Below are 21,040 nucleotides of genomic sequence, written 5' to 3'. Positions count from 1 at the left end.
GTTTTCCTAAAATGGGGTCGTAGTCTAGAATTGAAGCAATGACCCTAGTGTGAAAAAGTTTCACATTTTATTATCTCCTGAGCAATTCAATTCTCCAAGCAAGTGTAATTTTAAGAAATTCTCAAAAAGCATAATCTTTAGGGACAGTCAGCATTTTCTGAAATGTTGTTGAAAAGTGGACAAGGTTTTCTGTGGAAAGTTTTTCCATTTTTCAATCATCTCTATCGCAGGTTGAAAAATTTCAAACATTTCAATGAAAAACAGAAAAAATTATCAGTGGAATTTACTAAATAAATTTTCCGTTCTTGACTAGTTCTAGTTATATTCTAGGATAAACCATAAATACAGGGGTTTTACAAGAAATGTACATGGCAGCTTTCTAATACCTACTTGGAAGCCACTCTGAAGTATTTCTGGATGAAATAAAATGCTACCCCAAGGGGTACAAGAGCAACAAGGAACCACGGAGTGGCATACGAGATCATTCCGATAGCCGACAGACAGAGCAAAGTGGACCGGGTGAGAGACTCCAGAGTAGGGGGAATGTGCTATTCCAAAAATAAAATAAAAATATGTATTAGATACACCTCAGGAATATGGCAACTATATACCCTCCATGCGTGGGGTGATGAGACGGGCTGGTCTATGGTCATTCTGCTGGCCCTTCGCCACTGGGAATCCCCTTTAAGTCTCCCCAAGGGCTTTTCTGTTTCTATAAGCCCAGAGCCAGTGTACAGGGGCTTCAGTGGAGGCCAGAATTAGGGCCACTGGGACTTGCTGATGCTCAGCACCTCCAAGGATCAAGGAGAAACAGGCAGTCTTTCCCCCTCATTATGAGACAAGAAAGGGAATCTTCTCTGTGAGATCTCAAATAACTTAGCAGTGCTCGAGTTCCCTATTGTCCCATATATGGTGTCCTGTTCCGAGAGCCCTGCAATCACTCTCCTTTGTACATAGGCCTCTAGATAAAGCATTCACAATCACCTATCATCCAAGCATCTTGGTTCTCAGAAGTAATGGAAGTGTTGCAAACAACTCTTCTGTTGAAATTTGTGCTTAGTTCACTATTATACACTATAACTTTACATAGATTCATAGAGTTTAAGGCCAGAAGATACCATTAGGTCTAGTCCAGGGGTCTCAAACACGCAGCCCGCGGTGTTATTTTCTGTGGCCCACGAGCTCCTTGCGCCCCCCACCCCCAGCGTTTACCTTGAGTGGCTCCGGCCAATGGTAGCTGCTGGGGATGGTGCCTGAAACAAGAGCAACACACAGATGCCAGTGCCCCCCTTCCCCATGTTCTGGCCGCTTCCCGGAGTGGCGCGGGGGCAGGGCGCGTAGGCAGGCAGGGAGCCTGCCTTGCCCCCAGTGCGCGCCGGGCCAGAGCCCGCCCCCCGACCCCTCCTGCAACCGAACCCCCTGCCTTGAGCCACTGCCACACCCCACACCCCAACCCCCTACCCTGAGCCCCCCGCCACACCCCACACCCCTCCTGCACCCCCTGGGGGCAGGGAGGGGGCAGAGTTGGGGTGGGGATTTTGGGGAAGGGGTTGGAATGGGGGCAGGGAAGGGGTGGGAAGAGGCAGGGCAGGGACGGGGCCTCATGGAAGGCGTGGAGCCGAGGGCGGCGGGGGGAGGTGTCAGTAATGCGGCCCTTGGGCCTATGTACTAGTCCTCATGTGACCCTCATGGTCATTTGAGTTTGAGACCCCTGGTCTAGTCTGACCTTCTGTATATCACAGGCCATTAAATTGCATCGTTACCCCTGTATTGAGCCCAATGATTTGAGTTTGGCTAACACATAACTTCCAGAAGGCATCCAGTCTTGATTTGAAACACCAAGAGATGGAGAATCCATCACTTTCCTTATTAGATTATTTCAACGGTTAATAACCTTCACTGTTAAAAACTTGTGCCTAATCTCTCGTTTGAATTTGTCTGGCTTCAGCTTCCAGCCTTTGGTTCTTTTTGTGCCCTTCTCTGCTAGTATTACAGTGTTGCTCACCATTGCCATACACAGAAGCAAAATCACCTGCCCACTCCTTCCTTCTCACTTCTCCCCTATTTATGCATCCAAATATCGCATTAGCCGTTTTTGCCACAGAATCACATTGGCAGCTCACATTGAGTTGCTTATCCACTAAGTCCTCTATATCCTTTCCAGAATCATTGCTTTACAGGATACAGTTCCTCATTCTGCAGGCAGGGACTGCATTCCTTGATCCTAGATATATAACTTTGCATTTCTTGTATTAAAAAGCATTGTTTGAATGGGCCCAGTTTACCAAGTGACCAGAATCACTCTGTGACTGCCCTGTTCTCATTATTTACCACTCTGCCAATCTTTGTGTCATTTGAAATTTCATCATCATCGATTTTATAGTTACTTCTATATCCTTGAGGAAAATGGTCAGTAGTGTTGGGCCTCATACTAATCTCTGTAGAACCCCACTACAACCAGCCCCATTCAGCGATGATTCCCCATTGCAGGGGTGCTGGAAAAATTTGTATCATGGGGATGCTGAGCCATTGAGCCAAACTGTAAACCCTGTATATAATGGAAACCCCTTCAAACCAAGGGGTGCAGCAACACCCCCAGCACCCCTAGTTACAGCACCTGTACTCCAACAATGGCTACTTTTTGAGATGTCAGTTAACCAGTTCTTCAGACATTTAATGTGAACTTTATAGATATTGTGTAGTGCTAATCTTTAAGCAGAATGTCGTGCAGTACTCAGTCAAATGCCTTACAAAAGTCTATTGCATCTGTGCAGTTACTTTTATAAACCAAACTTCTAATCACATTAAAGAATGAAATCAGCTTTGCTAGACAAGAACTATTTTCCGTCAAACCTTATTAAGTGGCATTAATTATATTCCTATCTTTTAATTCTTTATCACTTGAATCCAGGGCTTAAATTCAGCCGGAGCCCACTGGAGCGGAGCTCTGGTAAACATTTTCAAACCTGTGGAAACCCTGGTGCCTGCCTCAGGGCAGAAGCCCGAGCCCTGGCACTTCCCTCCCACCATGGGGCTGAAGTCCCTGAGCCCCAGCACCCCATCCCTTGCGGGGCTAAAGACCTTAGACATCCTGCAGCTGAAGCCTGGAGCCCCGAATCAGGGGTGAGGGAGGAGAACTCCAGGAAATAATCTCTGAGAATTTAAGCACTGCTTGTCAACCCTATCAGTTTTTCCATTATTTTGTCCAACACTAATGTCAGGCTAACCAGCCTATAGTTACCCAAGTCGTGCTGCTAGCCCTTTTTGAATATTAGCAAAAAATTAGCAGTATTCCATTCTTCTGGAATTCCCTTGGTATTCCAAAATTTATTGAAATTAATATAATCAGACTAGAAATCCCTTCAGCCAGCTCTTTTAGGACTCTTGAGTGCAAGTTATTTGGGGCTGCAGATTGTAAAATGTTTATGTCTAGTATATGTTGTTTAGTTAGCAATGGGCTGGAAAGTAGTTAATCATCCTCATGTGATATGACTCCTTCTTTCCAAATACAGAACAGAAGTACTGATTGAACACTTCTTCCTTTTCAGCATCATTATTAACAATTTTACCAGCTCCAACTAGTAATGGACCTACATCATTGCTAGGATTTCTTTTGTTCCTAATTTACTTAAATACAACTCCTTCCTAATATAGTATACTTAGCATGTGAACCTGTAATTCTAAAGAGCCAGGGGAGTTTTCCAGTAGCTCTATCTTTGTATCCCTGACTATATTTGAGTCTTGGTGAGCTCAATGATAATAATCTCCATAAAAGGTGTTTTGCCTGGAAGCTCTTTTACAGTTCATAGTTTTTCCACACCATTTGTTCTGTATATAAAAGTGACAACCTATATGGCTCCCTGTTAACAAAAGGTGTATTTCTTCTCCAAAATGGTGGCATTAATTGGGCAAGACATTATGGAATAAATGGACCGATGTGCTCACCTGATCAATGATATTCGTATCAGCAGAGAAGCGATTTAGAATTAGGCCCAAGGGAGTTGTGTCAAAGAATCTATTGAACAAAACAGAAACAAAAAACTATGTGAAGAGAGAGTCTGATTCTGGATGAAATATCAACATCAGTCAGAATTTAGGTCTACTGTCTAACCCAGGGGTCGGCGACTTTTGGCACGTGGCTTGCCAGGGTAAACACCCTGGCGGGCCGGGCCAGTTTATTTACCTGCTGACGTGGCAGGTTCAGCCGATTGCGGCCCCCACTCGCCGCAGTTCGCCGTCCCGGGCCAATGGGGGTGGCGAGAAGCGGCACGGGTGAGGGATGTACTGGCCGCGGCTTCCCGCCGCCCCCATTGGCCCAGGACGGCGAACCGCAGCCAGTGGGGGTCGCAATCGGACGAACCTGCCACGTCAGCAGGTAAATAAACTGGCCCGGCCTGCCAGGGTGCTTACCCTGGCGAGCCGCGTGCCAAACGTTAGACCAGGGGTCGGCAACCAGTCCCCTAGAACCAGTTAGTAAACATGAAAACTATCATTTAGTCTTATACTTGCATTTGGAATGTCATCTAAATCTTATTTTAACCCCAAACTTTTAGGTCTCGTCTCCCACAGCCCCCTGAAAAACTGTCAGCTCCCTTCTCCCAACTCCTCTATCCATCCTCTGGCTCCCTCAATGTGAAAGATTCATTGTAAAGTCCACCCTGCTGTCCTGGTCTAAGGTTCCAACTCCTGGGCTGGACAGGACAGCATGTTACCTATTCACTCTTCATTTGGGAACTGCAGTCCCTGCATGCATACAATCTCTCCCTGGGCCAACCCACTCCACACTCCCACTCTGTGCTGGGCTATATCAAGTTCATGCAGAACCTGTCTCTTTGGAGGATAAGAAATGTGGTGTCCCCCCCACACTTCCACCTCTGTGCATTTCCACTGCACTGGGAACCTTCTGTGGCCCCAAAACCTCTTGATGAATTTCAAACCGTCTGAAAACTTTATACCTTGAAATTACTTTCAGATGAAAACCACTGGGTATGAAAAGCAGGCGGAATCTGAAATTGTATGTTTTCCAGCCTGAAAGAGGGTAATTTCCTGAGCATCTCAGCTGGCACTTTCAGATTCTACAGGACTTGAGGGCCATAGGGGAATGAGCCATGCTCTTCTCAGCACTAGCCACTGTGTTACACAGCAGGTGTTCATTGGTAATTGACCTTTCAGCAGGAAAAATCACTCTTGCTGTACCTGATTGGTCCGAGGATGATCTTATTGAGGAGATTGTGGTGAAGGTTCTTGGCAGCTGTGAGGCCCATCCACTCCACGGTCAGGGATGTGACAAGGCAAAGGACGATCCCTGCTCCACAAAGCGTGCTGAACACAGCGACATGATGAGACTAATAAAAGGATAAAAACATTAACCTTGGAAACACCCAAGGCAATGGTCTTCAGAGCTAACAGCACTGACCAGCTGGTGTGTCAGACTCCAAAAGACTTCAATAAGAGCAGGACATGTGCTGCATGTTTAAATTAACATGATTTTTTTTTTTTTACATTATAAAAGGAGTTTTCAACCTATGGCCCCAATCCTGCAATTCACTATATTTGGGTGCAGCAGATTTTTAGACTGGAGATTAATTTGGGGGCCTAATTTGTCTCAGGAAGAGGCATAATGAATCAAGTTCACTGCAGCTACTAAAGGTGAGTATGCTGCAATGTCTTGAGCTGAGGATGGTCAGCACTTTGCAGGACTGGGCCCAAGGCTTGTGAATTAGACAGGTGAACTAGTTTGGATAAATGCAAAGGTCCCCAAAACTCAGACTCAAGTAGAACAGAAAGTTTCAGGAATTAAGTTTGGATAACTTCAGAAAGAAAAAAAACAATGTTAATTTCAAGCTCCACTGAAAATCAGAGGGGCAGCTCCTCAGATGGTCTCATGGGGCTATAATAACTTAGACCAGCTAAGGATCTGCCGTCTGGATTCTGGCTGGATATGAGAGGTACTGGAAATCTCATGAGAAAACGTTTACTATGTTTTCATAAGCATCTGAACTTTGGGATACTTCTCCAACCCGAACCACTGCCAGATCCTATTTAAATGGCAAAACTTTGGGTTAATTTCTCTGTTAGCATTAATGGAAACTGCTGGGTGATCAGCACTTTTTAAAATCTGGGTATTAATTTAGGTTGCTAAATGTGGATATAGGGGCATATTAGGCTCCAATTGTTGAAAATTTGGGCCCAAAGTTCTTCTAACCTCAAACAAGTTTTAGTTTCAGTTTGACCTTTGGATTAAGGTTTAGATTGTTTTTTAAATTAGATTAACCATTTCACCCATCTTATTTAACAATTGATGTTATAGTACCTATATTAGCTACATTCCCAATCTAACTGGTTACTAGGTTAACAGAGGGTTATTTTTCAATTATTTGAGAACATTTTTGTCTGACAAGCTTTAAGTTATGGCCAACCTTGTTTTCACGATTACGTTCTATGGAATCCCCGGTTTTATTCTCCATGGATGTCCATCTTGCCAGCCAGTAATCTATGGCTACAATGACTGAGTGTTTCAAGAGCTTGGAGAAAATCATCAGAAACAGTAAGAAAAATCCTCCAGAGGTAAGATATCTCCAGCAAGTTCTCCACGGCATCTTTGTTCTAAGCCGCATTACTGTTGACATGTTATCATCATCATCTTCCTCCTCTTCTTCCTCTGTAATTCAGAGATTTGACCAAATCAGTTAGATTTTATTCAGTACCACACTGACAATCATTCACGTTTTGACTTGAGATGGTTGACATTTTTTGAATGTTGACATTTGGGTGATAATTTGACATTTTTAATTAGAAAACAGCAACACTTTTTGATATGTTTTATTACTTTTCCTTCTTTTCTTCCACCAGCTCTACAGCTTGTTAACATTTTTTGAATTTTTGAAAATTAGAAAAGGGGAAATGCCCTCACAAAATCATGATTTTTCCTTCCCTTTTAGTTGACCAGCTCTAGTTTTGTTAATAATCCTTAAGGGCAGGATGACCTATGTTATTCACATAGCTGGAGTCAATGTAGCCTAGGTCAACTTACTGTGGTATCTACACCGCACTGGGATGACAGGAGAAATTCTCCTGTTGACTTACCTTACATTTCTCGTTTCGGTGGAGTGCTGGAGTCAACAGAAGAGCGATCTGTGGTCGATTTAGTGGCTCTTCACTACACTTGCTAAATTGACCCCCGCTGGATCAAGTGTCGATCCATGGTAAGTGTAGACATGCCCTCAGTAACTCATATCTTCAGTATGGAATGCGTTCATAGAGATCAGACTAGTTTTAGGATTTCCAAAAGCTTTTCTGGTGTGTTCAGCTTGTCTTTACATTATCAGATCGAGAGTGAGGCTCTTATGGGTTGTTTGAGAAGCTACAGACAACTTTGCCAAGCATTCCATATAGAAGAGTTGTCTCGTGTTGCTTAGCAAGGCTCTGCCTTAACATTACCTGCAGGGCCGGCGCCAGGCACCAGCTAAAAAAGCAGGTGCTTGGGGTGGCCAATACCAAGGGGCAGCACTCCAGCTGCTACTGGGGCGGCATGTCCGGGTCTTTGGTGGCAATTTGGCAGCGGGTCCCTCAGTCCCTCTCGGAGTGGAGCGGTGCGATCGCGCTGCTGCGGCTTTTTTTTTTTTTTTTTTCTCCACGATTGGGGCGGCAGAAAACCTGGAGCCGGCCCTGGTTACCTGCAATCACTATAAGCTTTATCTTCATAGAAGAGGACACTATCATGTGTAACCACATCACATTGCAACATAAGGTGACTGACAGTCTCCAAAGTACTTTAGTAATTCTGAATATTATGGAGAGTCACTAATTGATCTGAAGTTGAAATTTCATGTGTGCTGAGGTACAAAGAGTTTAAATACTTTCCCAAGATCACAAAATGAGTGACTGTCAGAACCAAGATAACAAGGAACTAGAGCACAATGTCCTGTTAAATGTTACCCTTGAAGTTATTGATATGTATTTTACCACCTTAACCAAGTGTTTTGTCTAAGAATTTTGGAGTTGTTGGATGCTGGTGTTCTGTTGGCATGTATAGTCATGTTCCCGCAGAGCCTTCAATCCCTATTCTTTTTAACTTACTGAAGGAAGACGATATCTGTACCCAGGTTACAGGACTGGCCTACTGACATGTCATTACTGCATATCCCAGAACTAGAAGTGTGGGAAGACCTGGGGTTTTCTGCCCTCAAGACCACTGGAGACTGTACATGTTAAAGAAGTGCATGTTCAACCTCTGGAGAAAAGCAGTGGAAGGTATCACTAAACCACCAAGTCATTCTGTCATCATGAGCCTTGGAAAATACCCTATATCCCTCAAGTAGCATAGCCAGATGAAACAGTCTACAGGCATAAACAGCCCCACAAACAGAACTTATTAATTAGATAGTCAATTCAGTCAATAACTCTGCCAGTCAGTGAGAGTCCTTGGAGTAAATCAGTACTCCACTAAGTTTATGAAGCATTCAGTTAATCCCTTTATCTCTCTGGCACCATCTCACTGGCCGCCAGAACTGAATATTCCCCTGAGGGGCTCCCCAACATCCCAGCCAGGAGTGTTCTTGATAGGTCCTGTTGCCAGTAGCCTATAACCCCGCAGGTAACTTTACACGTGATTCAGATTTGGATTCCTGCCTCCAAAAATGTAGAAATTTGTGGAAACAAAAACGTAACTTGGCTGTTGGGGCCACAAATACCTAGACAGATCCAGATTTAAAAATAGCAGCCTAGACTCCATCTCTAATTTAAAAAAAATCATGTTCTTCTTTAAAAGGATGTGCAAATAACTACAGGCTATGTCAAAGGAGCCCATGGTGGGGGTATCTCAATAGACAGAATCAGTGGGGGCATTCATAACTATGCGACATAATTGGAGCTAGAAGGCTAGATTCTCAGCTGGTGTAAAACTGCATAACATCAATGACTTCCATTGAGCTACGTCACTAGCTGAGGCTCTGGCCCAGAATTTCTCAATATATTTTTTTTTCCATTTCTCTCTTACTATCTCCAGAAAATGCTGCATAGTAAATCTCTAACTTGCTCTCCTCTATCCTTATTCCTGCACATTGTTTGCAAAACTCCATGAAGAATCCATTCAACAGCTCTAATTCTAAATAGCTCAAAGTATTGGACTTTTACTCTTATTGCCCAAAGGAGTAAATGTCATCAACATCTTTATATCTTGTTGCCAAGAAAATTTAGCAATATATTAAGAATGTGGATACATGTGAATGATGCATGTTTATAGTCTACCCAGTGTGAAAAGATATAATGTACCTTCATCCTCATCCTCCAGTTGTGCTTTGGATTCTCTTGGGTACATTGCTCTTCTGAGAGTTTTTCTTTCCAAAGTAGTTTGGTCAGTTTCCATATCCTGTAACATTACATTAACTTGAGAGCCCAACCTACTGTGAGTGCCATCATTTTAGTCTAAGAAAGGTGATGCCAGAGACAATGGAATTACCTAGGGAGGTGGTGGAGTCTCCTTCCTTGGAGGTTTTTAAGGCCCGGCTTGACAAAGCCCTGGCTGGGATGATTTAGCTGGGAATTGGTCCTGCTTTGAGCAGGGGGTTGGACTAGATGACCTCTTGAGGTCCCTTCCAACTCTGATATTCTATGATTCTATGATTCTATGGAAGCTCATTTGCATCTGAATCCACCAGAAAAGCAAATTGAGGGGAGAATGAGGAAGACAGGATGGCATCAGCTTCCTGGAGCACAAGCAGCAGGGGAGAAAACATTACCTGGGGATATACTTCAAAAGAATATATTTCAAAGGTTTAGTGGACTATAAAAAGAAGGGGAGAGAACCTTTTATCACTTAAGGGACAAAAGAGGGCAGCGCTCTTGAAATCTGTGAAAGGCGGATCCTTCAGCCATATAGGTTGAAGATGCTATGAAATTGCCTCAGAACAGTATTGTAATCTGTTAAATTTGAGACTCTAGAAAGCATGTTTTACTTCCGTTTTATTTGTAACCATTTCTGTCTCTATTACTGTTGCTTAGTATCACTTAAATCTATGCGCTTTATTGATAAATGTATGCTTACTTTTACTATAAACATCTGAGTGCTGTGTATTAAGGTGAAGAATGTGTCCTCAGCTGGGTTAACATGTTAGTGTGTGTGTAGTGTCTCTTTGGAGACAGCAGACTTAATAATTTGTGTGAGAGTCCACTGAGAGCACTGGACACTACAAGGAGACATCTCTGGGGAACTCGGGAAGTGGGGTTCACTAAATGTTACCTGCAAAGCAAGGATTAGACTGGCCAAACCTTGAGGAGTTTGCTGGTGAGGTGGACAGACTGGTATGGCAGGGAGCTGACACAGTTTAAGCTCCAGCAAAGCTCTCTCTTACTAAGGCAGAGAGGTAACACAGAAGCCTGTGTTTCTGGTCTCCTTGAAGAGCCCAGACGACCAAGTCACTGAGCTCAAAATCCTCCCACGAGGTCTACTGATGTGCAGAATTCTACCCATCAATCAACCTGAGAGGAGAATTTCACCCTAAATCCATCAAACATGGATCAACATTCAAGATGCAATACTTTGCTACAATGCACTCTGGTCCCACTGTCATTACCTTTTCTAATTCTTGGTCTTGGCGATTCATCAGAGTTTTCCAGTGCTCATACAGTTCAACATCTTTGGTCTGGATGTCCTTCAATGTCCCTTCTCTGAGCACATAACCATCCTTCATAGCTATGATCTAGAAAGAAGGATTATCAATAGGTCTACTCAACAACGTGATATAATCACTGCATTTGGGACTATGCAGCAGATCTCAATGTGAATGAGCTCGAACTCAAAACTGGGCTAATTTCAGTGTTCATTGTACCCAATGGCTGCACATTTTATCAATAGCTTTTAAAAGTTATTTTGTCAACATATATCTTACAATGAAACTATTATAGGAAGTAGTTATTTGTGGACATAAAGAAAGAGGACAAGGTATAATTAATAACAATAGAATAATTGTTTGTATAGCACATTTCAATCAAAGATCGTAAGCAGCTCTGATTGATAAGCTGTGTGCCAATTACTTGTCCATGGTTAAATGGAAGTAAAGTTCAAATAAAATGCTTTTTACTCCATACCAGTCAGTGTTCAGACCTACAAGTGGAATATAGGGGTAGGCGCTCCATGCCCACTTCAAGAGCAGATGGTGGGATGGCTCTTAGCAGAACAATCTTTTAAGCACTATAGATCTGCCTTCAACTATATCCCCACCAAGGGCCCATGGAGGTGACCATAGTCCTTACAATGTGACAAACTGGCAAGTGGTGGCTCCCTCTTACCCAGTCCGCATGTGGCAGATATTGTAATTTATGTGTCACCAGAATAAGTGTTCTTTTGTCTTCCTGGAGGAACTTCAAGATACCTTCCTGCATCAAGTGATCACTTAAGTGAATGTCCAGTGCAGAGAATGGATCATCCTGCAATTGGATAAAAGAAAAATTGGGGCAGAGGGGTAGGTGTGACATTACACCCCATATTCTTCATAGAAATATGGTTATGATATGAATATGGCATAACTAAGATATACTTTATGCAAGATGCCTCATGTAAGGTATCATCGGAAAGGTTATAACTTACTGAATGTGATTATCCAATTTATATGCATGTATCATTTCTGTATCTAAAATTAGGAATATTGACTATGTAGAATTACAACTGCGTGTGTACTTGGGAGGAACGCCCACCAGACAGCAGGCAATCCTCCTGAATGACCCATTAAAGAAAGACAATAGAACTCTGATGATGCTAATCTCCCACCTTCCTGAGGTGCTTCCTGGGATGCTGCATTTGACACTACAAAGTCAGGTGATAATGTCACCTGATGAAAAATACTCCCTTGGACACTGCTGGTACTTTTCCACTGTAGGGGGTGGGGATAAAACAACAAATCCTTTTTAAGGGCTGGGAAGGGGGTTGATCTGGGTTCTCTCCTCCATTGCCTACCCAAGAAGGACTGCTGAAAAAACCTGAAGGGACAAGAAACTAACCTGAAGGGAAAGGCAGGGGTGAGTCCAGACTGAGACAGGGTTCTAGTCTGTAAGAAGAAATAACTGGAACTCTGAGCTACAGAAACTCTGCATCCTGCCTAATTCAACATTTAGGGTGAGAAATTCCATTTTGTAACCTGTTTCTTTAGTGAATCCAGCTTAGTTTGCGTGTTTTGTTTGATTTGTTTAGTAATCTGTTTTGTTCTATTTGCTATCCCTTATAATTACTTAAAATCTGTCTTTTGTAGTTAATAAACTTATTTCTTGTTTATAACATTACTCAGTTTGTGCAATTCATATCTTGCTGGGGATGGGGGCGGGAAAGGGAGGGCAAGAAGCTGTGCATATATCTCTTCACACTGAGGGACAGGGCAAATTTTTTTGAGCTGGGGCTGTGCAGATTTTTCTATATAGCACAAGACAATATACCTTTGGGCCTACACTCCAAGGGAGGGGGGCACCTGAGTGCTGGGGCAAGTCCCTTAAGCTGAGTCTTCCTAGAGCTGATCTCAGTGTCTGTGTCTTTCTGCAGCTGGGTGTGGTCCTGCCTGTGTGTGTGCTAGAGGAGGTTTAAGAACCTGGCTCAGCAAGACAGGGCAAAGGGGTCCCAGCCTGGCGGAACAGGCCGGCTCAGTGGTATCCCAGTACATTAGGTGGCACCTTAAAGGGGGGCAACCCATCACAGTATGTACCAGAGTTTATTTATTTTGTTCTTTTAAATATTTAACCTATTCTAAAAAAGCAAACAGCTGTAATTACTAAAGTGCTATCTATTGCCCCAATGCTAATCTTTACCATCTTTAGTGAGAGGGCAAAAGTGAAAAACAATAAGAAAGATCAAACCTTTACTCTTAAGCCTGTAGTAAATCACTCAGATTCTCCTTGTGACTTTTTGGTTTCCCCTCTGGGGCACCTGGCATTGGCTACTGTCAGAAGACAGGATACTGGGCTGGATAGATCTTTGGTCTGACCCAGTATGGCCCTTAAATGCTTATGTTCTATTTCTGAGTTAATTTAGTGCTGGTCCCAGATTGACAGTCATGGAAACTAGAGATGGTCCTGAACTGGAACAACAGATTTGGAACCCTCCCCCAAAATTTGGGGAAATTCAGTTCCAAACCTGACTCATTAATATATCTGTACTTCCACCTGGAGAGAGTACCTGTAAGGAAGAGAGTGTAGTTCAGACTCCAGTCCTTGGCCTCTCTCCACTGACTCTACCAGCAAGGATGACAATTGTGTTGGCAAGTTTTTTATGTGAACACTTGTCCTCTAAGAACTAAGATGAGTCCACCAATTTATTTTGCCTAGGACTCAAACAGCCATCACATGGGTAATAACTTTCAGAAATCGTCAGCAGAGACTGAATTGGGACTAGTAGCAGAGATTGAATTGGGACTAGTAACAGAGACGTGAAAGGCCCTGGATCCCATTGCTAAACCCGAAGTCCATTTATTTCCCACAAAAGGCTAAATTGTGATACTCTGACTCTTCAAAAAGTCCCATTGATTTCAGTGGGATGATGTGTGGTACTCAGTGTGAATCCTGTCCCAATCTTTTTATACTGAACTACAGGGCCCTCTTTCACCAGTCTCCTAATATGTTCTGCTACAGCTTCTGGTCATTGTTTATTTGTTCTTTTTTCTGTCTCTGCATTCTGGATTCAAAATTAGATATAGGTCCCTGTAGGAAAGCTAAATATAAGGGCAACATTTTATTGTGAAGTTTGCATACTTCGTATTTAAAAAAAAAAATCGTACCAAGAAGACGATGTTGGTGTTTTGATAGAGTGCTCGAGCTACGCAGATTCTCTGTCGTTGGCCGCCACTTAAGTTAATCCCCTAGTGAATATAACAGGTCATAAAAATGTGTCTTTTGAATAAACAAAATGATTTGTGTATGACAAGACATTGAAAGATGGCAAGTTTTTTTTTAAACCACCCAAAGAAGTTTCCTTAGAATTTTTCAAAGTGTTGGATATAAGGTTAGTCCTGTTGGTAAACGAATACAGTCAGTGTATAACCTCCTGAGAAAGAAATTGTTATTATTAGTGCAATTTCATATAAACTCATCACAAATAACTTAGAATGTATAAAGTTCTTCTCCTAGCAGAGGAGGACTGGTTTTGGCTGGGAAAACATGCAAGACTGTGATCAAAAGAGCCTTCTGAATAGCTGCATGGGACAACAGCCCCTCTCCACTCCATCCTCTCTACGCCGGTAGATTTAAAAGAATTAAAAAATAAAAATCATGATGCAGCTATTTAAAAGGTGTTTTATAGGAAAACTGATTTTTTTCAATTAGTTTAATAATATTTAAGTTTACAGTATCAATATAAGAGCTTGGAAGCAAAAATCCCACTGGATTAAGGTCAGTGGCACAGATCTTGACTTTTTTCCTGTGCTCCTGAGTACAATGTAGACACAGGACTTCATTCTTGTTTACACTAAGAGCCACTTGGCCCCATTCTAGCCGTGTGAAGGGGCTTAGATTGTGGATAAATTACATTTACACCCATTTTAAAGCCCCTTTTCCCTTCCAGAGTGGTGTAGAGCGGCCACAGTATAAATGAGAATCAGGATCACAGTGTAAAATGAAGACAGTGGAGTTATATCAGGAGTGAATCCTTCCCCTTGTTTTTCTTGAGTCTGCACAATATTAGTCTCCTAAGTGACTTCATTTTCCATGGTGTATCATAAAAAGAATGCAGGGGCTCCACGGCACTTACGGAAAGAATAAACGCACAGGGCCAGATTCTGGTCTGGGACGCCAACAGAGTTACTCAGATTTATACCTGGATACCTAAGATTTGATTCTAGGCTAAGGTGCCTCAGGGAGTACATGATAATGCTGACTAGCATCAGAGTAGCTGGATTCTTAGATTGCTAGGTTTCATGAATATCTATGATGGCGTATAACTTAATGTGGAATTATAATAAATATTAATAAATACAACTATTATGAATGTTTACCAGGCTTGCAGCTCAATACAATCTAGAAATGTGATACCCATCACACAAACCAGGCTGTCATACAAACGTCCACCTCTTTATTTACCCTTTCTCCAATTTCTGTCTGATCGCCAAATGGTAATAGGTCAATGTCCGGCTGCAGAGAGCATGCATCCGTAACAGCTTTGTATCTGCAGAAAAAAAAAACCCGATTATTCTTATGGAAAGACAATCAAACTGGATGAAACAAAAACCTCCTTCCAAAACTCAGACTTAATCTATTGGTGAAGTTCAAAAGAGTTTACCTAACTTTAAAAGGATCTCAAGCGAAGCCTTTACAAAAAGCCATTTTTATTAGTGACTTCAATGAAGCTAAGCTAATTTACATCAGCTGAGATTCTGGTCCCTGAATTTGTGGATGCTTATCTGTATTTTGTGTGATCTGCCCATCACTAATTGCTATCAAGTGAACTGAGTGGCATATCATAGGAAAGGAATATAATTTATTTTTAATAACTTAAAGCAAAGTGCGTGTTGCCAGTAAAAATGCCTAAAATTTAGCAATTTGTTTTCCTAAAATCAAGTCACTTTTCCCACTGCATTTGTTGGTTGATTATTTAAATGAACATAAAAAGTAAGTGTTGGGTAAGGGTAGTCAGAACCAGGCACAAAAGAGCTGTGTTTTGACTTTCAGTACCCTGTATTTCCAGTGAAGTCCCAATTATCACTGACTTGAGGTAGGCACACAGCAGGTAGGCCTGTCTTCAGCACAGTAATATCAAATTGTATGGTGTTTTGTAATGTGGTGCTCTGATATCCACTAGACCAGGACTGGATTAAGGCATGGACGCAATAGGACCATGCCTATGTCCCCTGCTCCAGAGTCATATGATGACATCAGAACCTCAGCTTAATTTCAAAAATAGAAAACACTTCTGGTCTCCACAGTTTCCAAGTAAAGCTTGTGAATATGCCCCAAGTGTAACAGATGCCGTGATATTTGTCTAAGGCCCGGTCTATGTTACAGACTTATGTCAGTATAACTGCATTGCTCAGGAGCAACATAGTTATACCGACCTGAGCAACGTAGTTATACCGACCTAACCCTTGGTGTAGTCAACTCTATATTGACCAGAGAGCTTCTCCCGCTGACATAGCTACCACCTTCTGGGGAGGTGGAATACTGACGCCGACCAGAGAAGCTCTCCCACCAGCGTAGGTAGCATCTTCACAAAGTGCTACAGCAGTGCAGCTGCGCCACTGCAATGCTGTATGTGTAGACAAGCTCTGAGTCTGCAGACAGCCCCCAACAGGCAAAAGGAGCAACAGCCAGTTAGAGCCAAAGAGAAAGCCCCAGACCTGCGGCCAGCGCAGAGTAGTCCTGCTGTTCAGGGAGGGGCCACCCTTCCTCTTCTTGGTTGGGGGAAGAGGTCCTGTTGCTTTTCCCACTACTGCTCCATGTCTATTCACTGCTGGGATGGTGGCTGTGGGGAGCATCCAGGTTGGGTGTGCCTCAAAGTTGGCTTAATCTGTCCCCGTACGTGGCAGTAACCTCAGACCATTAAGCTACTTTCTCTCGGGACCCAGATGAATAAGCAGCCGCTTCTCTGAAGCAGGAACCCTCTACACCTAACAGCCAGACTATGGCTTTCACCCACTGGTCCACATTCAGGGCGGTGCTGAACTGCAGTCCCCTATGAGGAGCAATGGAGGCACAATCCCTCCCTGATCTCCTCAGTACACAGTGGGAGCACGTAAGCTGCAATGTGCCTTTGGCCAGCCAACTCCAGAAAAACTTACAAAGGGAGCACTTCCTGTGTCCTCAGAACAGGAACTGTCATTCTCCCTGGCCCTTACAAGGGGTGATTTCCCTGCTATGCAAGACCCAGGAACAATAATATATAATAATGGACTTAGAAGCTGAGAGCCCATTCTACCTCCCTTTCTTCCCCACCCACCCACCCACCCACCCTCCCTCCCTATACTTCTTGCTAGCTCGATACCTCAGCAGTTCCCATTGTTACAGTCCACTCCTGGGAGTGAAAATGTCAGTAATTGCCTCCTATGTCCTCTCCCTTCAGTGACTTTAGGGTCTTTTACACCTCTTTCTCCACCTCTTTGCTCCCTCCTCATCTGGCATGGAGGGAATCTAGCCCTTAGGTTTCATAACACTAAGGAAATTGATAATTACCTCTGTTTGTTAAAAGGACTCCCAAAGATAATGTTTTCCTCCACTGTAGCATTCAACAGCCATGGCTTCTGTGCTGCATAAGCCACAGAATATCTGTTTCTACTGGAAAAATTAAAACAACACCAAAATAGATGATCTTGAAGTGTCTTATGAACAGAGTTAACAATATGCATTAAAAAAGAACGAAGGTGAAGGTAAGGTACTATAAAAGGAACTGTAACAAAAGAAAAGACAAAAGCTTTAAAGGAAGAGGTTACATCAGAGAAGCATCCACTCTCTGTCCTGAAGTTAAAGGTCTATGTTCCAGGGTGTACTACTTAGACACTGATTTAAATGGCTTATTACTGGGCCAGAGATGGTATATGGAATTTAAGTCCAATAGCAAATTGCAAATGTCTAAAACCACCATTCCATCCATTGTTAAATTATGAGTAAATTAAAAGAATAGAAAATGTACCAGGGTGGAATAGTGTTTTCTAACATCAAAACCAGCTACTTGGAAAATAGTGTATAAAATGGATGTTTTCAACCCATTTGCCTCATTGTCTTTTAGTATGTTTGTTATTTTAAACTACCATGTGCTTGCAATACAATTTTTCAGCAGATGCTATTTTTCTTATATGTAGGGCCATGTTAACATTGTAATGGATTGAAATTATACACTAAAGTAGAACAACTCTGTACTAATTCAGAAGGCCTGTTAAGTAAATATAATGCATACTTTGAAAATGTGCCTCAATATATAGTGAAATATATAGTATGTGACTACTTTGCTCTTTACTCTAACTGTTTTGTTTATGTATTCTGGCAGATACGATTATGCGATATCAGCCACCTTTCTGAGACTTCTGCAATACTTAGGCAAGCAGATGTGAACTGAGTGATGAAATGTCAATCTTAATTATCATTGTCTTCATGTATGTTTCTTCAGATTACATCCTTACCATTAATTTAACACAGTAGGTGTCTGTGGTTTGCTATAGAGAGAGAGGGCGCTATGGTATTGGTTAGAAATATTGGTTAGAAGCATTCAGCATCATCCCATAACTTGTAGAAGACCCAGAAATCTACTCAACTATGTTAATATTTCTCCTTAGGTTATCAGGTATCAGATAACACAGTGGTTCCCAACCACAAGTATGTGTGCAACTACTGGTATAGTACTTCTGCCATTTGTGCTAGGTATTGTGACAAAGTTCCTCCTCTGTCTTGGTGGGTCCTGCGCTTATTGGCGGATTTTCTTGCCTCAGAGATTCACCATGTGGGTTGGGGAACAGCCCAGAGACCTTCCCCTCTGGAAGAACCCACAGTCCAGGTCAATTGGGAGGTTTGGGGGGGAACTCGGGCCCGCCCTCTACTCCGGGTTCCAGCCCAGGGCCCTGTGGACTGCAGTTGTCTATAGTGCCTCCTGTAACAGCTGCATGACAGCTACAACTCCCTGGGCTACGTCCCCATGGCCTCCTCCAAACACCTTCCTCCTGGTGTCTGACAACACTTGTGCTCCTCAGTCCTCCAGCAGCACACCCTCTCACTCTCAGCTCCTTGCGCCTCTTGCTCCCAGCTCCTCACACTCACACCACAAACTGAAGTGAGCTCCTTTTTAAAGCCCAGGTGACCTGATTAGCCTGCCTTAATTGATTCTAGCAGTTTCTTCTTAATTGGCTTCAGGTGTCCTAATTAGCCTGCCTGCCTTAACTGGTTCTAGCAGGTTCCTGATTATTCTAGTGCAGCCCCTGCTCTGGTCACTCAGGGAACAGAAACCTACTCATCCAGTGACCAGTATATTTGCCCTCTACCAGACTCCTGTACCCCACTGGTCTGGGTCTGTCACAGTATTTTTTGGCTACATCTCCAAAGAGACTTGAATAGGAACAATACTGGCCCCTTAATGATGAGCTTCCACTTAATGTTGCCATCCACCCCACATTTACTGTGTGCGCAACTGTGAGACTAGGATGTGGAGCAGCACAGGATTCACTGCTGGTTACAGAACATACAAGCAAATGGGAGGCTGCAGGCTTCAGCATCACAACTTGACATCTGTGGGCCCCATCCTGCAGGATGCTGAGTGCCCTAAACTCCCAGTGATGTCAACGAAAGTTGAGAGCACTTAACACTTTGCAGGAAAGGCTTGGCGCCTCTCATGGGCAGGCATTTAAACAGGTGTACTGGCATATGCCTAAAAAGTTTGGGAACTACTGCATTTAACAAAACTGCCAGTTAATCTTCCAGAAAGTTATCACCAATGTGGTGAAGAAACAAGGAAATGACGGAAAAATACAAAGATGGAGGTTCAAGGAGATTCCGAGGAAGCAAATGATTCTGATCAAATACACTGCAAATGGAAATAATACCTTCTGGTTGCTTCACAAGAAGGATCAGTTTCATTTATGCTGTAAGTTATGGTAAATGATGTTTAGTATTCAGGAAATAGTTAAAATAACTTTTTATGTGCACATTTCACATATGGGAAAAATAGGTTAGGTACACATTTGAATGGCTGAATTCATCCATTGTTTTTTCTTTTAAAGGGCAAATAGGCAAAATCTAATTAGTATAGCCAATGATTTCATTTAATAGCTACATTAGTGACATGTAGGAGGGAATTTCCTATTGTGCCGTTATTACATGCCTGTATAGGATAATCACTGAATTCATGCAGTTAAGTGTAATTAGAACATTACTTTAAAAACGATCATTGTCGTTTAATGCCTATTAAAGTAAAGGACTAATATCCCTCACTTGGAACACAGAGAAGGTTGGCGAGCACTGTATAGGCGCAGAGTTTCTAATCTGCGGAGGGGTGCTCCCCCCGGCTCCGCCCAAACCCCGCCCCCACTCCACCCCTTCCCCCAAGTCCCCACCATGCCCTGCTTCTTCCCACCCCCACTCCGTCCCTGCCCCACTTCTTCTCCAACCAGTTCCACCCCCTCCCCTGAGCATGCTACGCCCTCACTCCTCCCCCACCCTGGCGCCTCCTGACACCGCCAAACAGCTGATCCGTGGAAGGCGGTAGGCGCTGATCTGCGGGGCCCGCCGGTGGGCAGGAGGTGCTGGGTGGAGGGGAAGGTTCTGCTAGTGGGGCTGCCAGTGGGTGCTTAGCATCCACCATGTTTTCCCCGTGGGTGCTCCAGCCCCATAGCACCCATGGAGTTGGCGCCTAGGGAGCACTGTGTAAGCTTCCCCACACAGGTTGGTCAATGTACTGCAAAACACTTGCTGCTCTTCGAGCCCTGAGAGTCCCATGAAAAAATGGCAAACTACGTCAGATTGCATGTGTGGTTCTGAGATGTGCACAAATGGGCTGTGTGCTGAAATCACTAAACTCATTTTCAGTCATGAGACAGTTTAGGTTTTGAACACAGCTCAGTAGAGATAAAATGCTGCTGTATTAGTCCACTGACTCCACCACCACCTGTCCCCTTCTGCACAGCCCAAATTCTCTAATGAACATTTTTATATGGTAGATTTTTAAGGGCATCCAACAGCAATCATGAGGTATACGACTTAACAGCTCTCCCCTTATATTAATAGCATTAACAGGGTTGATGTTATGGGGTAATAGTCAAAGGAGGTCAGGCATGGTAGTGCCGCTCATTGTGAGGAATGGTGATGCTTCACTGGAAACACTAGTTTGTACAACTTAAAAGAGGACGATTATGCCAGGTAAATGAAAATGGACATTAGGAGTGCTAAAAATGGCATTATGAATTCATTATTTGCACAAATTTCAAAAAAGCCCTCGAGCGTATGGCATGTAAGTTGGATCCTCTGGATGAAATATTTTACGCCTGAGATGTAAATGACAGCCTGTCTGCCAGGCTAGAAGCTAGGGTTGCCAGGCATCTGGTTTTTGACTGGCATGCCCGGTTGAAAAGGGACCCTGGCAGCTCCGGCTGGC

At 43.2% G+C, this 21,040-nt stretch overlaps 1 protein-coding gene across 3 annotated transcripts in view; it reads right to left on the bottom strand.

The window, feature by feature from the left end:
* Window positions 1–21,040, bottom strand: part of ABCC9 (ATP binding cassette subfamily C member 9) — a 123,794-nt gene that overhangs the window by 34,652 nt on the left and 68,102 nt on the right. For 2 of the 3 annotated variants that reach the window (XM_034782678.1, XM_034782670.1), the window contains exons 19-28: window positions 17,140–17,241; window positions 15,055–15,139; window positions 13,758–13,838; window positions 11,290–11,427; window positions 10,575–10,700; window positions 9,274–9,370; window positions 6,420–6,661; window positions 5,197–5,345; window positions 3,946–4,015; window positions 391–548 (exon numbers count right to left, since the gene is read on the bottom strand). In XM_034782678.1, coding sequence (XP_034638569.1) covers window positions 391–548; window positions 3,946–4,015; window positions 5,197–5,345; window positions 6,420–6,661; window positions 9,274–9,370; window positions 10,575–10,700; window positions 11,290–11,427; window positions 13,758–13,838; window positions 15,055–15,139; window positions 17,140–17,241 — 1,248 coding nt within the window. The remainder of the gene's footprint in view (window positions 1–390; window positions 549–3,945; window positions 4,016–5,196; window positions 5,346–6,419; window positions 6,662–9,273; window positions 9,371–10,574; window positions 10,701–11,289; window positions 11,428–13,757; window positions 13,839–15,054; window positions 15,140–17,139; window positions 17,242–21,040) is intronic. The other variant, XM_034782687.1, reaches the window with a different exon arrangement.

The sequence above is a fragment of the Trachemys scripta genome, chromosome 1 (genome assembly GCF_013100865.1).
Source record: "Trachemys scripta elegans isolate TJP31775 chromosome 1, CAS_Tse_1.0, whole genome shotgun sequence".
Taxonomy (NCBI): domain Eukaryota; kingdom Metazoa; phylum Chordata; order Testudines; family Emydidae; genus Trachemys; species Trachemys scripta.
The sequence above is the reverse complement of the archived record's forward strand: the minus strand, read 5'-3'. Positions and strand labels throughout refer to the sequence as shown.